Source organism: Colobus angolensis, unplaced genomic scaffold (assembly GCF_000951035.1).
Source record: "Colobus angolensis palliatus isolate OR3802 unplaced genomic scaffold, Cang.pa_1.0 Scaffold61, whole genome shotgun sequence".
In the NCBI taxonomy this organism is placed as follows: domain Eukaryota; kingdom Metazoa; phylum Chordata; class Mammalia; order Primates; family Cercopithecidae; genus Colobus; species Colobus angolensis.
The window spans coordinates 7,045,486-7,068,324 of NW_012119710.1; the positions used below are offsets into that span (position 1 = coordinate 7,045,486).

Here is a 22,839-nt window from a genome sequence, read left to right on the forward strand (position 1 = left end):
TTTGATAAAAATTTCAATCAGGGTTATATCTGGGCTCCATAAAGTCAAGGATATCTGTCTTGTTTACCACTGTATCCTCATCATATTTGAACTAATTTGAAGTTAAATCTCATATCTTTTAAACTTTCTTTCAAAGCCAATATTCAGTGGCTCCTTCTATAACCCAGTTAGGCTATTTAATTGCTTTAGCCCCACACAAATTGGGGCTTTTCTCAGTCCAGTCTTTATATTTTTGTTTACTACATGCGACAAAGAAGAACCTAGGTGGGATGGATTCAGTTGATAAACAGGTGGTGGGAAGCACAACAGTTAAGCGATTGATATACTTGTCGAACCAATAAGTTTGATAATATTGAGAAACTCATGTAGGTAGCAGTTATCTCTCAGTGACTGATGGACAATATTGCAATTTGTAATCCATGTGGGCTACTAATACATAAATATTTACATATAAAAATGAAGCACTTTTGAAAATGTCAGTGAGCCATGGAACCATAGAAAAGCCCAGTCAAATGTGTTACATGCATGCTCAATTAGAAAAAATATATAAAATAGAAACTGTACATCTTTAAGGGAACTCAAGACACACTTAATTCTATCCTCTTAGGTCTTTCATGCAAAAACTCAGGCTCACCAAGATTAAACCTTGTCCAAAAGCATGTGGCTAAATATAGGCACACCTGAGGCCAGATTTCAGATTCTATTGCATTAGTTAGCAAAGAGCAGAGCACATAGATGTGCCTTCAATATATCCTTTTCATCTACATCGAACTTAGTTAAAAGCATGCAAACAGCTACGCAGAAAGGGCACATTAGTATGATTCTGGCTGCGTAGCAGAAACATATGCCCAAGCTTAGTCTAGTGCTATGCACACAAGTAAGGGAGACAATGTCATCTGTAGAATAATTTAATAACTCCTCAATATTTTTCTTACCCAAGTTATTTTCTCTAATGGCACTCACCGCTGGGCCATTCCTAGTTAATCACACATTTAGGAGACATTTGATCTCTCAACAAGAATGTGAGTCCTGGATTTGTCATTTACAGGTTTTAGAACTATGGACAAAATTACGAATCTCCATGAATCTCAGGTTTATATTGACAGAGTTACCCTACAGTGTTATTGTGAGGATTAACAGTAAGGCTCATTAAGTGCACTGCCCGATTTCTAGTAGGTATTCTTTTATCATTCTCCTTATTGCACTCACAGCCCTATGTTTATTAACCAATTTTCAGTTCCTTGCCATGATCTCTCTTGCTCGAGGACTCTGCATCATCTACCCCCTTCACCTTGGACATTGTTCTCTTCCATGCTTCTACACTTCCTTCGGAGCTCAGTTCAAGTGTCATCTTTCCCTGATCTTCATCTTTCCCCATCTCAGTGATAGGTGCTTCTTCTATGAACTTCCAGAAAACCCTCTCCTCATCTTGACTCTATGGCCACAGTACCTTATTAATAAATTAACCAAGCAGGCAAATATTGAGTATCTGTTACGAACTCAAGTCTTGGACTCAGCTATGTGGAAGGATTTAAGAGAATCATGAGGCATGATTACCAATTTCAGCTTTGTAAGAGAACACAATGCATAAGAGAATTTAAACATTCTCTGAGGAGCTCATTTCTAAATTGTGCTCCTTAGAACATAAATTTTTCATGATGCCCCAGAAATAAAAGTTTCTGTGTCAAATCTGAAAACATTCACACTTTTTCTCAGATATTAACAATGCAGTTAGCACAATGTTTTGTGAAGTCCTGATGTAAAGTAACCAGCCTACTTTTACCTGAAGAAATTCCCAGCTCCATTTCACCATAGAATACATTTTTTTTCCACATAACACCAGGAAGCTGCTTATGATTTAATGATGTTGCTTGAAAAAAAAGAGTTCCATGCCGTGTTCTTTAGGATTGTCTTACAGAAAGAACACTGATAGAAAAGGAAAAGACTTGAATTCCATCCTTGCTTTACATTTATTAGGCATGCGGTGCTGGGAAATTCAACCATTTGTCAGAGTTCCCTTTCCTGTATCTTTAAAAGTGGATAGTAACCCTTACTCTGATAATTCATTTGTTGTCCACAAAAATTCAATATTGATGTATATCAACCAGTTACAAAGCATTATAAAATTTGTGTTTTTATTATTAATTTTAGAAAAAAATCAAAATCATGCTAATAAAAAGGTCTTTTAAGGTGTTTCCTTACCACTTTGAAATTTGCTTCATTCCATCAGCCACCTAAGCAAATTCACTTATGAGCTGGTTAACATTTTGCTGAGATGCTAAGAATTCCTGCAATAGATGATGAGAGGAGCTCTTCCTGAGAGATTCTATCTTCTTACAGGGAATAATGGAATGAGGGTCCATGAGTTTCATGTTGTGCAGCATTTCCTGGAAATGACAAGCAGACAGTATATGATACCCTCATAGTATTCAGATGACAATGGGGAAGTTTCCTTTGTATGCTGATATTCAGAAGAAGAATCGTATCTTAGAAATTTGGGTTAAAGATGGAGTATGGTGAGAGGGACCTCCTTTGGAAGAGTGATACTATGGAATAATCACACTTCGAGTCCTGAATGAGAAGTCCTGTATCTTCTCAATGATAGAAAATGGATTCTGATAGATTTACTCAGAGTTCAGTCTTGCCAAATTTAGTCAGATTATTTAGTATCCTTTATGAAATCTCTTTAAAGTTAATGGATCTCCAAAGAGGTAGAATTTCCCCAGGGGTTCCTCTTAAACTGAACCCAACTAGAGAAAATGTTTGAAAAAATTTCAATCAACTAAGGCAAGGTTTCCAGGCAGCTCTTTTCTGTGGTCACTGTAGAAAATTGTTGTCTAGGGATTTCAAGTGCGTATTCTCATTCCTTTCCTGTACCCAATAGAGACTTACTGATATTGCATTCGAGAAAAATTTTACCAGTGAGTTGTTGAAGGCTGACATTCTTTGCAACCTGAGCTCGTGAAATGTGTAATGAACTAACTCAACAGCAGGCTAGGCATCTGGAGATCTAGGGTCTAGTCATGGCTCTGCCATTAGTAACTGTTGACCTCAGGCAAGTAGGAAAGCTCTTTTATGGGCTTTTTCATTTGTGATATGAAATTTGGTATTACATGGACTCCATGGGTCTTTCTATCTCTAATATTCTATGAACTATGCATTTTATTCCAGTTTTAAATTGGTATATAATTATACATATTCAGAGAGTACATGTGATATTTTGATGCATGTACACAATGTGTAATGATCAAGTCAGGGTAATTAGGATATTCATTGCCTCAAGTGTTTATCATTTCTTAGTGAGGGGAAATATTTCAAATCTTCTTTTTTAGCTATTTTGAAATATAAAATAAATACTTGTTAACTATAGTAATTCTACTGTGCTTTCAAACCCCACGACTTATTCCTTCTCACTAGCTGTATTTTTGTACCTGTTAATGAACCTCTTTTCATTGCCCCCTCCCTCATATTCTTCCTTGTTTCTGGTAATCATCATTCTACTCTCTATCTTCATGAGATCAGCTTTTTTAGTTCTACAAATAAGTGAGAACGTGGGATTTTTGTGTGTTGTGCCTGGCTTATTTCACTTAACACAATAACCTCCATAGTTCCATCCATATTGCTGCAAATGACACGATTTCATTCCTCTTCTCATAGTTGAACAGTACCCCATTGTGTATATGTGTCACATTTTCTTTATATATTTATACGTTAATGAACACTTAAGTTGAATCCATATCTTGGCTATCATGAGTAGTACTGCAATAAACATGGGAATGCAGATATGTCTTTGATATACTGATTTTTTTTTTTTTTTTAATTTTTGGTGTGCACCCAGCAGTGGGATTTCTGGATTATATGGTAGTTCTATTTTTACTTTTTTGAGGAACTTCCATTTTGGCTGTACTAATCTACATTTCTACCAATGGTTTACTAGCGTTCCCCTTTCCGCCATCCTTGCCAGCATCTGTTATATTTTCTTTTTGATGACAGCCATTTTAATTGGGGTGAGATCATATCTCATTGTGGTTTTGATTTGCATTTCCCCTATGATTAGTGCTGTTCAGCATTTTTGCATATACTTGTTGGCCATTAGTATATTTTTTTCTGAGAAATGTCTATTCAGATCATTTGGCTATTATTTCATTGGATTATATGTTTTCTTGCTATTGAATTGTTAAAGTTGCTTATATATATTCTGGTTATTAATCCCTTGTCAGATGTATAGTTTGCAAATGTTTTCTTACATTCTGGTACTCTATTGAGTTGATTGTCTTTTTTTGTCATGCAGAAGCTTTTTAGTTTGATGTAATCTCATCTATTTTTGCTTTATCTGTGCTTTTGAGGTCTCCATAAAATCTTTACCCAGAACAATATTGTGAAGCATTTCTCCAATGTTTTCTTCTAGTAGTTTCAAAGTTTCAGGTCTTACATTAAGTATTTAATCCATTTTGATTTAATTTTTGAAAGTGATGAGAGATAGAGTCCTAGTTTCATTATTTTGAATATGGAAATACAGTTTTCTTAGCACCATTTATTGAAAGGGCATCCTTTCCCCAGTGTAGGATCTTGGCATCTTCGTTAAAAATGAGTTGGATGTAAATGCATAGATTTATTTTTGGATTTTCTATTCTGCTCCACTGGTCTATGTGTTTATTTTTATGTCAATCTCATCCTGTTTTGAACATTATAGTTTTATATTGTGAAGTCAGGTAACGTGATGGCGCCAACATTGTTCTTTTTGCTCAAGGTTACTTTGGCTCTTCAGGGCCTTTATTGCCTCCATACACATTTAAGATTTATTTTTGTCTTTCTGTGAAGAATGTCATTGGTATTTTGATGGGGATTTTACTGAATCTGTAAATCATTTTGGGCAGTATGGGCATTTGATAATATTAATCTTCCCATCCATTAGCATGAGATAGCTTTCCATTTTTTTGTTTCCTCTTCAATTTCCTTCATCAGGGTTTTTTAGTTTTTAAAAAGTGAATATATAATTTATTTAACATTCAAACTTCATGAAGACATGGGCAATATGGCAATTTTACTGGGGATTAAGCCCAACCTAGGATGATTGCTTGCTGGGGATTAGAAGCAGGGCCCAGTTCACACTTAGCACTAATTAAATGCTTTATTGAATAAATGCAATACCAGACAAAATGAATTCAAATGCTTTCTAAACAGTCAATTTTAAAGGCCTTTCTACTTAGGCTAATGACAAACACAATAAAGGCAGATATGCTAGTTTAACATAATTTACTGATTTGATACAACACTTATATCTTTTAGTCCACAAGTATACTATTAAATGATAGAGAACCCTAATACAATCATTTCTGCAGAACTAGGAAATAAGTTTCTAAGAAAGAAAGTTTTTACAGACACCATCTTTTATTTTATATTAGGGTGTTTTACAGACACGCTAATAGTCTAATTCTAAAAGGAATAAAGCCAATGACTCCTCACAAGAGCTCATGACTAATGTCACCTTGCTATAAAAATCTGTATTTCTGATCCATTAAGAGCATTGAGATAAGACCCAAATATTCTCAAAGAAAGAAGCACAATGCATGTTGTGGTTGCCTACTCAGCAACAGTGAGCACTGCATCCCAAACTATCTCATCCTGCAAATTAAATAAGGTTAGTCACATTCATGGGAATTTCTTCCACTGTATTATTGTAGAAAGCCTCAATGTTATAAAGAATTATTTTGTCTTCTTCAGTAACAAAGTTTATAGCCACGCCTCTGCCAATTCTGTGAATATAGTTTTCATGATTGGTAGTTACATCATAGTTTATAACCAAAGACATGTGTTGCACATCAGTCTCGTGAACTAACAAATCAGTAGTGATCAGAACACCACTTGACTCTGATCAGAATTGCCTCGTGATAAATCTATCTCATTCTGGTCCATGTCACCATGCAGAGCAGAAATTATGAAGTCTCTGGTGTGCATTTTCTCAATCAGCCAGTCCGCCTTGTGCTTTGCATTGGGAAAAATGACAGCCTGCATAATAGTCAGTGTCTCGTACAAGTCACAAAGTGTAGTAAAATTCCATTCCTCTCTTTCAACATTAATGTAAAACTGTTTGATTCCTTCTTCCTTTTTCACCAGAATTTAAATTGGAAGTCTCATGAATTTGTTATCACTTCCAACACATCAGTTGGCATTGTGGCAGAAAGCAACACAACCTGAACACTTCTATTTAATTTTTGGAAAATCTCATAGATTTCATCCTTAAAGCCTCAGCTCAACATTTTATCTGCATCATCCAAAACAAACATTTTGATCCATCTTGGAGAAAAATATCCTATGTTTAGCATATCAAACACTCTTCATGGTGTACTAGCAACAGTATGTGGTGCTTCTGCCTGCAGTTTTCGCATTTTATTTCAAACATTTGTTCCACCAATGCAGGCATGACAAGTTGCTCCCATATAGTCTCCAAGTGCCAGAATTACATTTTGGATCTTTAATACAGGGAACAATAGCTCTGGGCTGAATAGCTGAAGGCTTCTCAAAACCATAAGCATGGAATCCCCCCAAAAGAGACTCCTTTAAATTCATACTATGAAAGTTATCAACAGTCTCATTTTAGTTGCTGTTGATGATACCATTGGGTCCATTTCCTTTGGGCCACCATGTTTTCTTTTATAATCCACGGAGTCACTAGACATGATACAAAGAACCACTCAGCCTGACTGAAAAGTGTTTTATATTTTTTATTATAAGATCTTTCACTTCTTTGGTTAAGTTTATTCTTAGGTATTTTTTTAAAGGTAGCTACTGTATATGGAATTGCTTTCTTGATTTCTTTTTCAGAGTGTTTACTACTGATGTATAGAAATATTACTGATTTTGGTGTGCTAATTTTGCAGCCTGCAAATTTACTGAATTCATTTATCAGTTCGAATAGTTTTTGGTGGAATCCTTAGTTTTTTCCAAATATAAGATAAGGTCATCTTCAAATAAGGATAATCTGAATTCCTCCTTTCCAATTTGGATGCTCCTTATTTCATCCTTTTGCCTAATTGCTATGGCGAGGACTTCCAGTATTACTTTGAGGAGGAGTGGTGAAAGCAGGCATTTTTGTCTCACTCCAGACGTTAGAGGAAAAGCTTTGTTTCTGTTTGTTCAGTATGATATTAGCATGGGCTTGTCTTATATAACCTTCATTGTTTTGAGGTATGTTCCTTCTACAGCTAGGTTGTTTAATATTTTTATCATGAAGGGATGTTGAATTTTGTCAAATGCTTTTTCATTGTTTGTTGAAATAATCTTATGGTTTTGTTCTTGATTCTGTTTTTTTTTTTTGAGACGGAGTCTCGCTCTGCTGCCCAGGCTGGAGGGTAGTGGCCGGATCTCAGCTCACTGCAAGCTCCGTCCCCCGGGTTTATGCCATTCTCCTGCCTCAGCCTCCCAAGTAGGTGGGACTACAGGCACCCGCCACCTCGTCCGGCTAGTTTTTTTTTGTATTTTTTAGTCGAGATGGGGTTTCACCGTGTTCGCCAGGATGGTCTCGATCTCCTGACCTCATGATCCGCCCGTCTCGGCCTCCCAAAGTCCTGAGATTACAGGCTTGAGCCACCGCGCCCGGCTCTTGATTCTGTTAATATGATGTATCACATTTATGAATTTGTGTAGGTTGAACTATCTTTGCATTCCTGGGATGATTCTCACTTGATCATGGTAAATGATCTTAGTGTGTTCTTGAATTCAGTTTGCTAGTATTTTGTTGGTTTTTACAACTATGTTCATCAGGGATATTGGCTGGTAGTTTTATATTTTGTGAATGTGTGTGTGTCTCCTTGCCTGGTTTTTGTGTCAGGGCAATGCTGGCCTCATGGAGTGATTTAGGAAGCATTCCTTCTTCTTTGACTTTCTTGAACAGTTTGAGTAGGACTGGTAATTAGTTCTTCATTAAGTGTTCTGTAGAATTGAGCAGTGAAGCCATCTAGCCATGGGCTTTTCTCTGACAGGGGACTTTTTATTACTGATTCAGTCTTGTTACTCATTAATGTGTTATTTATTTATTTAGTTTTAACATTCTTGACATGTTCAAATTTCCTATTTCTTTATGGTTAAATCTTGGTAGGTTGAATTTGTCCAGGACCTTATTTATTCTTCTTTTAGGTTTTACAATTTGTTGGTTATAGTTGTTCATAATAGACTCTAATGATCTTTGCGTTTCTATGGTATTAGTTGTAATGGCTTCTTTTTCTTCTTAGATTTTGTTTGACTCTTTCTTTTTTTTAGCCTAGCTAAAAATTTTGTTGATTTTGTTTGTTTTTTAAAAAAACAACTTTTTCTTTTGTTAATCTTTCATATTTTTTAAAGTCTCAATTTCACTGATTTCTGCTCTGCTCTTTATTTCTTTTTTTCTCCTAATTATGAGTTTGTTTTGTTTTTTCTCTTTCAGTTCCTTGAGGCACATAACTAGGTTGTTTATGTAAAGTCTTTCTAGTTTTTGATGTAGGTGTTGATTACTATAAACTTTCATCTTACATGACTTTGTTGTATTGCATAGGTTTTAGTACATTGTGTTTCTATTTTTGTTTTGTCTCAGGAGTTTTTCAATTTCATTATTAATTTTTTCATTAACCCATTTGTTGTGCAGGAGCATGTTTAATTTATACGAATTTATATAATTTCCAACTGTTATTGATTTCCTATATAATTTCCTTTTGTTATTGATTTTAAGCTTCATTCCATTCCAGTTAGAAAAAATACTTGACATGATTCTGATTTTGTAAAATTTGTTAAGACTTGTTTTGTGATAAAGAAAATGTGGTATATATACATCATGGAATACTATGCAGCCATAAAAAAGAATGAGATTATGTTCTTTGCAGGAACTCAGATGGAACTGGAGGCCATTATCCTTAGAAAACTAATGGAGGAACAGAAAATCAAATACCACATATTTTTAGTTATAAGTGGGAGCTAAATGATGAAGACATACAGGAGAACACACATGGGTCTATTGGTGAGATGAGGGTGGGAGGAGGGAGAGTATCAGGAAAAATACCTAATGGGTACTAGGTTTAATGCATTTGTTAAGACTTGTTTTGTGATAAAGAAAATGTGGTATATATACATCATGGAATACTATGCAGCCATAAAAAAGAATGAGATTATGTTCTTTGCAGGAACTCAGATGGAACTGGAGGCCATTATCCTTAGAAAACTAATGGAGGAACAGAAAATCAAATACCACATATTTTTAGTTATAAGTGGGAGCTAAATGATGAAGACATACAGGAGAACACACATGGGTCTCTTGGTGAGATGAGGGTGGGAGGAGGGAGAGTATCAGGAAAAATACCTAATGGGTACTAGGTTTAATGCCTGTGTGATGAAATAATCTGTACAGCAAACCCCCATGACACAAATTTACTTATGTAACAAACCTGCACATGTACCCTTGAACTACAAAGTTAAATTAAGAAAGTAGAAATCTTGTAAATAAAGAATGCAATAGCAAATGAAAAACTTGATGAAACAAAAAAATTAATGACCTTCAAGGCAGAACATATAAAATTAGCCAATCAGCAGATCAGAAAGGAAAAGAATTTTAAAAAGTGACGGAGGTCTACAAGAATTATGGGATACCACCAAGTGAACAAACCTCTGCATAACTGAAATTCCCAAAGAAAATGAGAGAGAAAAAGATCTTGAAAGCACATTTAATAAAATTATGGTTGAAAATTTCCCAAATCTGGAGAAAGACAACAGCATCCAGTAACAAGAAGCTCAGAATTCACCAAATTCTACCCAAACAGTAATTATCCAAGTGAAAATTAATGACAAAGACAATACTCAAAGCAACAAGAAGAAAGAAACAATCAACACAATTAACAGAGCCTCAATAAGACTTTTAGCAGTTTTTTCAGTAGAAACCCTGCAAGCCAGGAGAGAGTAAGGTGCTATATTCAAATTGTTGAAGGAAAAAAAAAAAGCTGCCAACCAAGAATACTGGACCCAGAATAGCTATCCTTCAAACATGAAGGAAAGATAGTGTACAAGACAGAAAAATAAAAATAAATAAAAAAGCTGAGGGAATTTATGAACACCAGACCTGTCTTATAAGAAATACTAAAAAGAATTCTATAGTCTGAAAGAAATGGTTGCTAATATGTACAAGTAAACATCTGAAGGTATAAAACTCATGGGTAAAAGAAAACGGACAAATTCAGGATACTCTAATATTGTAATTTTGGTAAGTAAACCACTTTTTAAAATCTATTTTTATTTTAAGTTCAGAGTACATACATATGCAGGTTTGTTACATAGGTAAGCTTGTGTCATGGAGGTTTGTTGTACAGATTGTTTTATTACCCAAGTATTAAGCCTAGTACCCATTAGTTGTTTTTCCTGATCCTCTCCCTCCTTCCATCTTTCACCCTCCCAAATTACCCAGTATGTGTTGTTCTTCTCTGTGGGTCCATGTGTCCTCATTATTAGCTCCCACTTACAAGTGAGAACATGTGGTATTTGGTTTTCTGGTTCTTGTGTTACTTGGCTAAGAATAATGGCCTCCAGTTCCATCCAGATTCCTGCAAAGAACATGATCTCATTGTTTTGTATGGCTGCATAGTATTCCATGGTGTATATGTACCACATTTTCTTTATGCAGTCTATCATTGATAGGCATTTAGGTGATTCAATATCTTTGCTATTGTGAATAGTGCTGTGATGAACAGATGCGTGCATGTGTCCTTATTATAGAATGTTTTATGCTCCTTTGGGTATATACCCAGTAACACGATTGCTTGATCAAATCATATTTCTCTCTTTGGGTCTTTCAGGAATCACCATGCTGTCTTCCACTATGGCTGAACTAACTTACACTTTCACTAACAGTGTATATACATTCCTTTTTCTCTATAACCTCACCAACATCTGTTATCTTTTGACTTTTTAATAACAGGCATTGTGACTGGTGTGAGATGATATCTCATTGTAGTTTGATTTGCATTTCTCTAATGATCAGTGATGTTGAGCTTTTTTTCATTTGATTGTTGCTCACATGTGTCTTCTTTGGGAAAGTGCTTGTTTGTGTCCTTTGCTCACTTTTTAATGGGTTTTGTTTTCTTGTAAATTTAACTTCCTTATGGATGCTTGATATTAGATTTTTGTTGGACACATAGTTTGTGAGTATTTTCTCCTGTTCTGTAGTTTGTCTGTTTACTCTGTTGATAGTTTCTATTTCTGTGCAGAAGCTCTTCAGTTTAATTAGATCCCGTTTGTCATTTTTTTCTTTTTTTTTACTTTTGTTGCAATTGCTTTTCACATCTTTGTCATGAACTCTTACACTGTTTAGTCTGTTTCTATATCCAGAATGGTATTGCTTAGGTCATCTTCCAGGATTTTTATAGTTTTTGTTTTACATTTAACTCATTAATACATCTTGAGCTAAATTTTGTATTTGGTGTCAGGAAGAGGTCCAGTTTCAATCTTCTGCATATGGCTAGCCTGTTATCCCAATACCATTTATTAAAAAGGAAATACTTCCCCAATGCTTCTTTTTGTCAGGTTTGCTAAAGATCAGATAGTTGTAGATATGCAGCCCTATTTCTGTGTTCTCTATTGTGTTCCATTGGTGTATTTGTTTTTGTATGAATACCATGCTGCTTTGGTTATTACAGCCCTGTAGTACAGTTTGAAGTTTGGTTGTATGATGCCTCCAGCTTTGTTCTTTTTGCTGAGGATTGCTTGGCTATTTAGGCTTTTTTTTTTGTTTAACATGAATGTTTTTAAATAGTTTTCCTAGTTCTGAAAAGAATGTCAATGGCAGTTAAATAGGAATGGCATTGAAACTACAGATTGCTTTGGACAATATGGCCATTTTAATGATGTTGATTCTTTCTATCCATAAGCATAAAATATTTTCCATTTTTAAAATTGTTGCTATTTTTAATCAAATTTCTCTTATTTTCTAAATTATGTTCCAAATTTTATTTAGTTTCATATTCATATTTTCTTGTGATTTTCTGAACTTTATTTAGAGGATTATTTTAAATTCTGTGTCACACTATTTCATAGATCCTCAGTTCTTCTGGGTCCATTGCTGGAAGTTTGTTGGTTTCTCTGGGTGGTGTCATATTTATTTGACACCACCATATTCATTTGAGCTTTCACAACCTGTGTGTTTTTATGTTAATGCTTGTGCATTTGAAAAGGCATTCACCTCTTATAATTTTTGCAGGCCTTCTTTGATGGTGTTAGACCTTTGTATTGAAATTTAAATGCTGACCTGTTGCTTTTCATTCTGGGGATAATTTATAGTGAGCACTAGAACTAAAATACTGTATACCATACCTTTTTCTTGAGATGCAAAACATTTATAAAGGATTTTTCCATAATCATTATTTTTGACCTTTGACTTTATTTATTGGTATCCTACATATTTATGGTTCTCGATCAAGTTTTCCTTTTGATGATACTTTCCTAATTTTTAAAACTTTCTTTTTGATAATTGTAGCTGTATCTTCAACTCCTAGCCTAACCGTGATTTTTTTATTGTTTTGTTTCTTTTTCTTTTCGCCTCCATGCAGACCTCATATACTTAAAATTATGTACTTTTTCTTCACTGCTGCCATTATATTGTAGCCATGTTTGGTTTTTCTGTCTCATGTTCATCATCAATAATAAATCTTTATTCAATATGGGAAAAATATTTAATGAATTTCGATTAAAAGTCAAGTTCCTATCCTCAATGCTTGGGATATACCAGTGTACAAGATAGAACTAAATTTTGCCCTCCTTGTGATTACAGTTTTACAGAGGGGAAGACAGACAATAAATAATAAATAATAATAGCAATAATATTTAACAGTGTGTTAGACGGTGATCACTAAATATAAAAAGTGGAATAAGGTAAGAGCATTGGGGGAATAAGAATGAGAAAGTGATGTGATGGCTATGACAGGAAATAATGCTACTTTAAGTAAGGTGTTCAGGGAAGACGTCTCTGAGACCATATTAGACTATAATCTGAGAGATGACAAGCCAGCCAGATGGTGAGAAGGGTGTTTCTAGGCAGAGGTTATAGCATGTAAAATGGTCTCTACTGAAGCCAAAATAAGTATATCGAATTTATCCATAAAGGCCCAAAATATCCAAAATCCGTGTGTGTGTGTACAGCTTGCCCTTTAAGTTCATGGTAATGATCATTCCAAAGAGTGATTACTACCTTTACTACTTAACTACTTAACCAGAAGGGATTATTTGGTTCTGAGTACATATATAAGTAAAGGCAGTTAAGTGTACAAAAAGCCTATATTTAGATGTGTTTTGCTTTTCTCTAAATCTCTTGATAAAACTCTAGCTTCATTCAGTAGAATTAGTAATGACAAGTTCGAAATGCATAATCAAGCATGTTCCACAGTAATTGCAAAGACAAATTGTTTCAAGCTCAGTAGCATGAAGCCTGCTGTGGTCAGTGATTCTAAGGCTAATAACATTGTTGATTTTTTGAGTAATTAATCTACATGAGGCCCTTTCAATCATTTTAAATATATTACAAACCATGGCACCAAATGAGGTTACTTTAAGGTGTTAGCAAAGACAAAGAAAAAAAGGATCAAGAACTGAGCCCTGTTGCATATCAACATTTGGGTGTCAGAACAATAATGAGAGTCTAGCAAAGAATATTGAGAGGATAAAAATGAAGAGAGGGAATTTAAAATGCCATCTATATGCTAATGATTTCTAAATTTTGTTGGTAGTTATAACCTTTCTTCTGAACTCTTGAGCTAAATACTTAAAAGATATTTCAAATGCAACATACCCAAAACATAATTATTAAATTTCTCCACTACATTTGACTTTCTCACATGATTTTTCATTTTAGTAAGTGACATCTCATTCTACTTTCTTAGATCAAAAAAAAGTTTTAGAGTTATACTTGACTCTGCTGTTTTACTTATGCCCCATATATAGTCTGTATAAAATTGTACTTGATTTACCTTCAAAATACATCCAGAATATAATTAGAGTCATCCCTCAGTGTGCCTGGTGGATTAGTTCCATTAAACACTGAAGATATCAACATCTGCTGATGCTCAGGTCTCTTATATAAAATGGTGTGGTATTAGCATGTGTCTTCCAAAATTACTTTTTGTGGGTACGTGGTAGGTGTACATATCTATGGAGTACGTGAGATTTTGAAACAGGCATGCAATGTGAAATAAGCCCATCTTGGAGAATAGGGTATCCATCTCCTCAAGCATTCATCCTTTGAGTTGTAAATAATCCAATCACACTTTATAAGTTATTCAAAATGTACAATGAGGTTATTATTGATTATGGACACCCTGTTGTACTATGAAATAGTAGGTCTTATTCATTGTTTCTAACCTTTTTTTGTACCCCTTAATGATCTCCACCTCCCCACCTCAACCCCCCACTATACTTACCAGCCTTTGGTAACCATCCTTCTCCTCCCTACATCCGTGAGGTCAATTGTTTTGGTTTCTAGATCCAGCAAATAAGTGAGAACATGCAATGTCTGTATTCCTGCGCCTGACTTATTTCACCTAACATAATGATCTCCAGTTCTATACAGGTTGGAAATGACTGGATCTCATTCTTTTTTTGTGGCTGAATAGTACCCTATTGTGTATATGTACCACACTTTCTTTATCCATTAATCCATTTATGGGCACTTAGGTTGCATCCAAATCTTAGCTATTATAAACATGCCTGCAATAAACATAGGAGTGCAGATATCTCTTTGATATACTGATTTTCTTTCTCTTGAGTTAAGGGTTTCATTCTTCTGCATATGGCTATCTAGTTGTCCCAACATCATTTATTGAAAAGTCTGTCTTTTCCCCAGTGTATATTCTCGGCACCTTTGTTGAAAATTTCTGGATTTCTGGACCTTGTGGTAGCTCAATTTTTAGATTTTGAGGAAACTCCAAACTGTTCTCCATAGGTGGTTGTACTAATTTACTTTCCCACCAACAGTATACTAGAGTTCCCTTTTCTCCACATCCTCACCAGCATTTGTTACTGACTGTCTTTTGGATATAAGTCATTTTAACTGGGGTGAGATGATACCTCGTTGTTTTGATTTGCATTTTTCTGATGATGAATTATGTTGAACATCTTTTCATATGCATGTTTGCCATTTGCATGTCTTCTTTTGAGAAATGTCTATTCAAATCTTTTACCCATTTTTAAAATTGGATTATTAGATTTTTTTCCCTATAGAGTTGTTTGAGCTTTTTATATATTCTGGTTATTAATCCATTGTCAGATGAGTAGTTTGCAAATATTTTCTTCCAGTCTGTGGGTTGTCTCTTCACTTTGTTGATTGTATTCTTTGCCGTGCAGAAGCTTTTTAACTAGATGTGATCCCATTTATCCATTTTTGCTTTGGGTGCCTTTGCTTATGAGGTACTGCTTAAGAAATTTTTCCCAGACCAATGTCCTGAAGAATTTCCCCAATGTTTTCTTGCAGTAGTTTCATAGTATGAGGTCTTTAATCCATTTTGATTTGATTTTTGAATATGTTGAGAGTTAAGAGTTTCATTCTTCTGCATATGGCTGTCTAGTTGTCCCAACACCATTTATTGAAGAGTCTGTCTTTTCCCCAGTGTATATGCTTAGCACCTTTGTTGAAAATGAGTTCACTGTAGGTGTGTAGATTTGTTTCTGGGTTCTCTATTCTGTTCCATTGATCTCTGTGTCTGTTTTTATGCCAGTACCATGATGTTTTGATTACTATAGCTCTGTAGTATAATTTGAATTCAGCTAATGTAATTACTCCAGTTTTTTGCTTAGAAAAGCTTTGGCTATTCTGGGTCTTTTGTGGTTTCATATAAATTTTAAAATAGTTTTTTTTCTATTTCTGTGGGGAATGTTATTGGTATTTTCATGGGGATTGCATTGAATCTGTAGATTGCATTAGGTAGTATAAACATTTTAATAATATTGATTCTTCCAATCCATGAACATAGAATATTTTTCCACTTTTTGTTGTCCTTGTCCATTTTTTTATCAGTGTTTCATAGTTTTTATTATAGAAATCTTTCACTTATTTCAATAAGTTAATTCCTAGGTATTTAATTTTATTTGTGGCTATTGTAAGTGGGATTACTTTTAAAATTTCTTTTTCAGATTGTTCACTGTCGACATATGGAAATGTTACTGATATTTATATGTTGATTCTGTATCCTGCAACTTTAATGAGTTTGTTTATCAGTTCAATGGTTTTCTTGTGGAGTTTTTAGGTTTTTATCCAAACATAAAATTTTGTCATCTGCAAACAAGGATAATTTGACTTCTTACATTCCAATTTGTATCCCTTTATATCATTCTCTTGTCTGAGTGCTCTAGCTAGGACTTCTAGTGCTATGTTGAATAACAGTGGTGTAAGTGGGCATCCTCATTCTAGATCTTAGAGGGATGGCTTTGAGTATTTTTCACTCAGTATGATACTAGCTATAGGTCTGTCATATATGGCTGGTCATTTAGGTAATTTCTCATCCTTTACTCTCTTCTCACCCTCCCACCTTTCTAAGTCTCCAATGTCTATTATTCCATTCTATATGTCCATATGTGCACATCATTTAGCTTCCACTTACAAGTGAGAACATGCAGCATTTGACTTTTTATTTCTTAGTAATTCAACTTAAGACAATGGCCTCCAGTTGTATCCATGTTGGTGCAAAAGACATGATTTTTTTTTTTAATGACTGAGTAGTATTCCATGATATACGTATGCTATATTTTCTTTATCCAGTCACCCATGGATGGACACTTATACTGAGTCCCTATCTTTGCTATTGTGAACACTGCTGCAATAGACATACAAGTGCAAGTGTCTTTTTGATATAATGATTTCTTTTCCTTTGAGGATATACACAGTAGTGGAATTGCTAGTTCAAATGGTAGATCTATTTTTTGCTCTTTGAGAAATCTCCAAACTGCTTTTCATATAGGTTGAACTAATTTACATTCCCACCAATAGTGTATGAGTGTCCCCTTTTCTCTGCATCCTCACCAACATGTTATTTTTGACTTTTTAATAATAGCTATTCTGGCCAATTGAAGATAGTATCTCACTGTGGTTTTAAATTGCATTCTCTGATGATTAATCATGTTGAGCATTTTTTTCATATGCTTCTTGGCCATTTGTATATGTTTTTTGAAAAATGTCTGTTTATGTCCTTTGCCTATGTGTTATGGTGTTATTTGTTTTCTTGTTTAGTTGTTTCAGTTCCTTGTTGATTCTGGATATTAGTCTTTTATCAGATACATAATTTGCAAATATTTCCCCCAATTCATGAGGGCAGAAGAGTTTTCTGACAGTTTAGATATTGGTGGTCTGCTGCAGAGGAAAGGGGAGCTAAAACATTCCCAACTACCCTTTCAATGAAATACTAACTCCCTTGGTGTTCCTAGCTTATCTCTTGCCAGCCTCTGGTTCCCATCTTTTTCTGTGCTCCAGCTTCTTCCCCTGAGTTCTCTGCTAGGCTCCAGTACTTTCCCTTTGATTTTATATTTGAGTTCTGATTGTTCAGTTGTAACTTTTGTGTAAGTTTGCAAGTATATTTTCTCATTCTATATGTTATCTCTCTCTCTTTTTTAAATTTCAATTTGAGGTTGGTTGGATGCACAATATGGAACCTGAGGAAAGGTAGGCTGTCTATACTTGCCTAGATTGTTACAATAGATGTGTAAAAAGATTCTGATTCAATATTCCTCTAAAATACTATATTTTCTACTTTGTTGTTCATTTAACATGTAAGCCTCATAGTGCTATTCCTCTGCTCAAATCCTTTCAGTGTCTTTGAATCTTACTTAGAGTAAAATCAAAGTCCTTACTTTGACCTGTAAATCCCTATGATCTTGACTCTGTTATTTTTGACATCATCTCTGACCACACCACCTTCTGCTCCCCTGCCTTTCACTTGGTGCCTCAAGCAACACAGATTCCCTGCAGTTTTGGGAGGAGCAACAGAGCCTAATGATAATGATTAAGATGATACATTGTCTGGGTTTGTCCAAGGGGGATACAGTCCACGACCCCCACAGTAGATGCCTGAAGCTGTGGATAGTACTGAACACAATATATAGTAACAGATGGGTAGTGTATACAGTGTGGATACGCTGGACAAAGGGACGGACAATTCATTTCCCAGGTGGGATAGAGCAGGATGGCTTGGGATTTCATCACTTTACTCAGAACAGGAAACAATTTAAAACTTACAAATTGTTCATTTCTGGAATTTTCTATTTAATATTTTTATATTGCATTGACCATGAGTAACTGCAACTGTGGAAAGTAAACCTGTGGGTAAGTGGAAACTACTGTATTGGCTTCACTGTCTTGGTCTGTTTTCTGAGAACTCTCCCATTTATATAAAAAACAGAGATAATAGTCTTAATGAGCTTTTTGAAGATTGATAGAATGTATATTTCTGACACACAGGAAGCACTTAATATTATCTATTACTAACAACTAGTATTTGAAAATATAAATTTGAGGTTGAATAATATCTTTTTATATAGTAATTGTTTAACCAATACCTTATTATAGGAAAAGTGGATTAATTTCTTTTCTTTTCTTTTTTTTTTGAGACCAAGGGAGTCTCACTCTATAACCCAGGCTGGAATGCAATGACACGATCTCAGCTCACAACAACCTCCACCTCCCAGGTTCAAGCAATTCTCCTGCCTCAGCCTCCTGAGTAGCTGCGATTACAGGCACACGCCACCATGCCAGGCTAATTTTTGCGTTTTTAGTAGGACGGGGTTTCACGATGTTGGCCGGGCTGGTCTCAAACTCTTAACCTCATGATCTGCCCACCTCAGCCTCCCAAAGTGCTGGGATTACAGGCATGAGCCACCACACCTGGCCTATTTTCATTTTTATATATGATACTACAATAAACAACCTTTGTTCTAATTGTTCTCTGTTTGACACTAGTTCTCAAGGTTTTTGTCTGCCTTTCCCTGTGCCCTAGGAGACTGACTTCTGTGGACTGATTCAACCAGTCTCCCCTCCCCAATTGTGGCCAGTTGAGTTTGGCCCATGGAGACAGGGCAAGAAATGGAAGATTTTGAGCAGAGAGACTCTGGGGTATTTACCTCCCTATCTCTTCCTTGCATGGCCATAGTTCTGCCATAGTTTCTTTTTATTTCTGATGCCACAGTTTCTACCAAGTGGTTTATCTCCTTAGATCTAGCTGTCACTGGACTCTGATAATGTTGGATCCTTCTTCTATTGCACGCCTTTTAAGTCTAGGGCTGAGATGCTAGTATGTTAGTTCCATGCCACATTTTATTGGTTTCCTTACCCATAACCACTGTAGATAATCTTTTAAAAATATTTTTTAGTTAAAATCTATTGAGTGAGCTATCTCTTCCCAGTTGGTAACTGGACAAAGTATTATATTTGCCACTTTATATCACTTTATGCTCATTTCTGAGAAGAGAAATTACTGAGTCAAATTGTAGAAACATTTAAAAATCTTTGGAACACTTAAACAGTATACATATAATTTATACCATCTTTTAGATGAGTTTTAACACCAAATGATAGAAATTTCACTTTCATAGAGATTTGGTGGGCTAGAACCAACTACTTGCCTGATAGGTTGTCCCCTCATCTTTCCTAGCTGTTCTGGGAAAGGCAGTTCCTGGTAAGAACTCTCCCTATGGCCCCTTTCATCTCACTGTTTCTCAGGGCATAGATGAGTGGGTTGAGCAGTGGGGTTCCCAATGTGTACACCAGTGAGACGAACTGATCTTGCTTGGGGTGGTAGCTGGAGCTGGGACGCAGGTACATGAAGGCACAGCAGCCATACTGCAGCAGCACCACAGTGAGGTGGGAAGAGCAGGTGGAGAAGGCCCGGTGGCGGCCAGCAGCCGAGTGGATCTTGAGCACAGCAGCCACTATGAAGGTGTAGGAGGTGGTGATGAGGAAGAAAGGCACAGCAATGGCTAGTATGGCTGCCACCAGCACTGACTGCTCATGAATGTGACTCTGAGCACAAACAAGATGCATGACTGGTGGCACATCACAAAAGAAGTGCTCAATGTCCCGAGTCTGGCAGAATGGCAGAGAGAAGATGAAGGCTACCAGTTGTAAGGACAAGAACAGACCACTGACGATTGATGCCACAACCAAGTGGACGCAAAGAGTCAATGTCATGAGGAGAGGGTACTGCAAGGGGTGGCAAATGGCCACATAGCGGTCATAGGCCATGACAGCCAAGAGGAAGCAATCAGCACTGCCCAGTGCAATGAAGAAAGTCATCTGGGTGGCACAGCCCAGGAGGGTGATGGTCTTCTCTGACTGTAGGGTGTTGGTCAGGATATGGGGCACCACCACTGCAGTGTAGCATATTTCAATCCCAGAAAGGCTGCCCAGGAAATAGTACATGGGTGTGCATAGACGGGCTTCTGTGTGAATGGACAGTACAACGAGGATGTTCCCAGTGATGGTCAATCCATAAATGAGGCTGACCCCAACGAAGGACAGAATACGCAGTTCTGGGCAGGAGGGATAGGCCAGGAACACAAATTCCATCAATACTGAGTGATTTTCCCAGGTCATTGAGCTAACAGTATTTCTCTGTGGAGAGTTACAAGTAAAGAAGGAAGAATCAGACTGAAGATAAATTAAATTACATTCTGAGCCATGAATCTAATGTAATCAGGACTGGAGTTAGAAACTCGAAGGATCGAGACTAGTTCTTTTTCTTTTTCCACTTTTACCAAGTTTCTCCACGTTAATATCTACACCTCAATTTCTACCTGCCAAGAGTTGGGCCAAAGGATGTAAGATACTATTGAAGAAAAATGGCAGAGGAAGTGGGTGGAATTCAGGAGCTATTTTCAGAAGGAGTGGAATGAAAATTCAATTCTTTCAGCAAATTCACAAGAAAGTGTCAAGGAATTCTTGGGACCAGAAATCATTAAGGTAGGGAGATAAGCCATTTATTCATTCATATATTTATTAGGTTGGTGCAAAAGTAATTGCAGTTTTGCCATTACTTTTGACGGCAAAAACTGCAATTACTTTTGCACCAACCTAATATTTACACTCAGTGTCTCCTGGGGTATTGAATAAGTGATATGTCAATGTAACTGAGTATGACAGTGGGATATACCTTGGAAAACAAACCCCTCTCTAGTATTGGTTTTTCTATCCTTATCTGATCAGGAGAAGTATAAGGCTTGAAGGAAACAAGGTGCTTTATCATATGTTTCTTCCTGGCTTAGGTGGAGGTATGAGAAAATATGTGATCCCAAGCTGTTGGAAATCTAACAAGCCTTCCTGTGAATTTGGGCATGATTATGAAAGTCTAAGCCTGTCTATTTTTCATATTTCTCAGAAGCTAATATGAAATCTGGGAGAAGCCATATATTTCCACAAAACCTTTTTAATAAACAGACATAATTTGCAAAGGGCATTCATTCCACTTCTTCTCTCAGACCAACTCATATTAAATAAGGTGGAAAAGACGTAATGTGTGACCTTGTTTCAACGTGCCAAATTTTAATATTTCCTGTTATTGAATATGAGATTTGAAGAGAAATCTCTACCCAGAAGCACCACTTACAGTAAAAATTATTCACACAAACCTACCTCAATGTCACAAGCGTGGGGGAAAAATATGTGTAGGCAGCTACAAATAATAAGAGCACCTAGGGCAGAAATGGCTCTCTGCTGTTTTTCCAACAGTTAACAAGCGGTATCTATTTCAGTTGGTCTCTTTTTCTGAGCTGAACTTCAATAATGCTTTGAATGGTTTCTAATGCCACTTAGCGTATTGCACATGATACTATATCTTGTGGAGGAGGGGCAGTGTATCAATGTGAAATCAGCAGTGAAGGGAAGTGCTGTGGTTTGAATAATTCTAGCTCCTGGCTTCATGATGTTAGGTAATATATAATTTCTCTGAGCCCCAATTTCTGTATTTGAAAAATGGGAATAATAATTATACTTAAACAAAAGAATTGCTGTAAGTTTAAATGCAATAGTAATGTAAGATATCACGATGAACTGTCCATAGTAACGGCAACCTAATAAAAGATAATCATCATTATTATTTATAAATTCAAGGGCAGCCATTTTGCTTTATTTACATTTTGATCATCCCATATAAGCAAGCCTAATGTTGTACAAATATTAGACACTCAATAATTATATGTTGAATGGATAATACAGCTTGAAAATGTTGTTTATACATTTTCTTCATTTTCTGCTTTCACTTTGCAGTGCAGTGAAAGATTTAAGATTAGTCATAATCAAATCACTTGTTTAGGAGCCCTTATATAAAATAACTTCATATCTAAGATTTGGGCTGCGCTGTGGGAAAAATTCTGTCATTCAAGAACATAGCATATGGAAGTCTACAACAGGCATACATCTGAAGCTAGTCTACCATCTATATTATTATAGAGAGGCACTTTGAAATCTGTGTCACAGTGATAACTTCTGAGAATTTTATTGTAGTCTATTACACTCATATCATCTTTTCAAAAAGTTATATTTTGTGTTTAACTGACAATAATAATTGTACAATGTGATGCTTTGATACATATACACATTGTGGATTGATCAAATCAGGCTAATCAGCATATCCATCATGTCATATAGTTATCATCTGAATACTGCTCTCTGTAATATTTATAATCTCAATACTCCACCTATAATAAAATATTTAAAATATTTACATCACAGCTATTATAAGTCATAAATTCTAAGTGCAAGAAGGGACCTCGAAAATGGCCAATTTGATCCCCTATTAGATACTTGAATTTCCAATACAGTGTGTAGACACTGGGTCACATTCAATGCCCAGGGAATCC

At 35.7% G+C, this 22,839-nt stretch overlaps 1 protein-coding gene and 1 pseudogene across 1 annotated transcript; both read right to left on the bottom strand.

Annotated features, from left to right (window-relative positions):
* Positions 1-5,632: 5,632 nt before the first annotated feature.
* Positions 5,633-6,536, bottom strand: LOC105527187 (annotated as a pseudogene).
* Positions 6,537-19,490: 12,954 nt separating this feature from the next.
* Positions 19,491-20,944, bottom strand: LOC105527188 (olfactory receptor 10W1). The gene has a single exon (XM_011963470.1). The coding sequence runs from the start codon at positions 20,576-20,578 to the stop codon at positions 19,634-19,636; it is 945 nt and encodes a 314-aa protein (XP_011818860.1). The 5' UTR covers positions 20,579-20,944; the 3' UTR covers positions 19,491-19,633.
* Positions 20,945-22,839: the final 1,895 nt, after the last annotated feature.

What these genes read in the sequence shown, in the direction of transcription:
- LOC105527188 (XM_011963470.1), bottom strand. Translation starts at nt 20,578, where the DNA reads ATGACCTGGGAAAATCACTCAGTATTGATGGAATTTGTGTTCCTGGCC.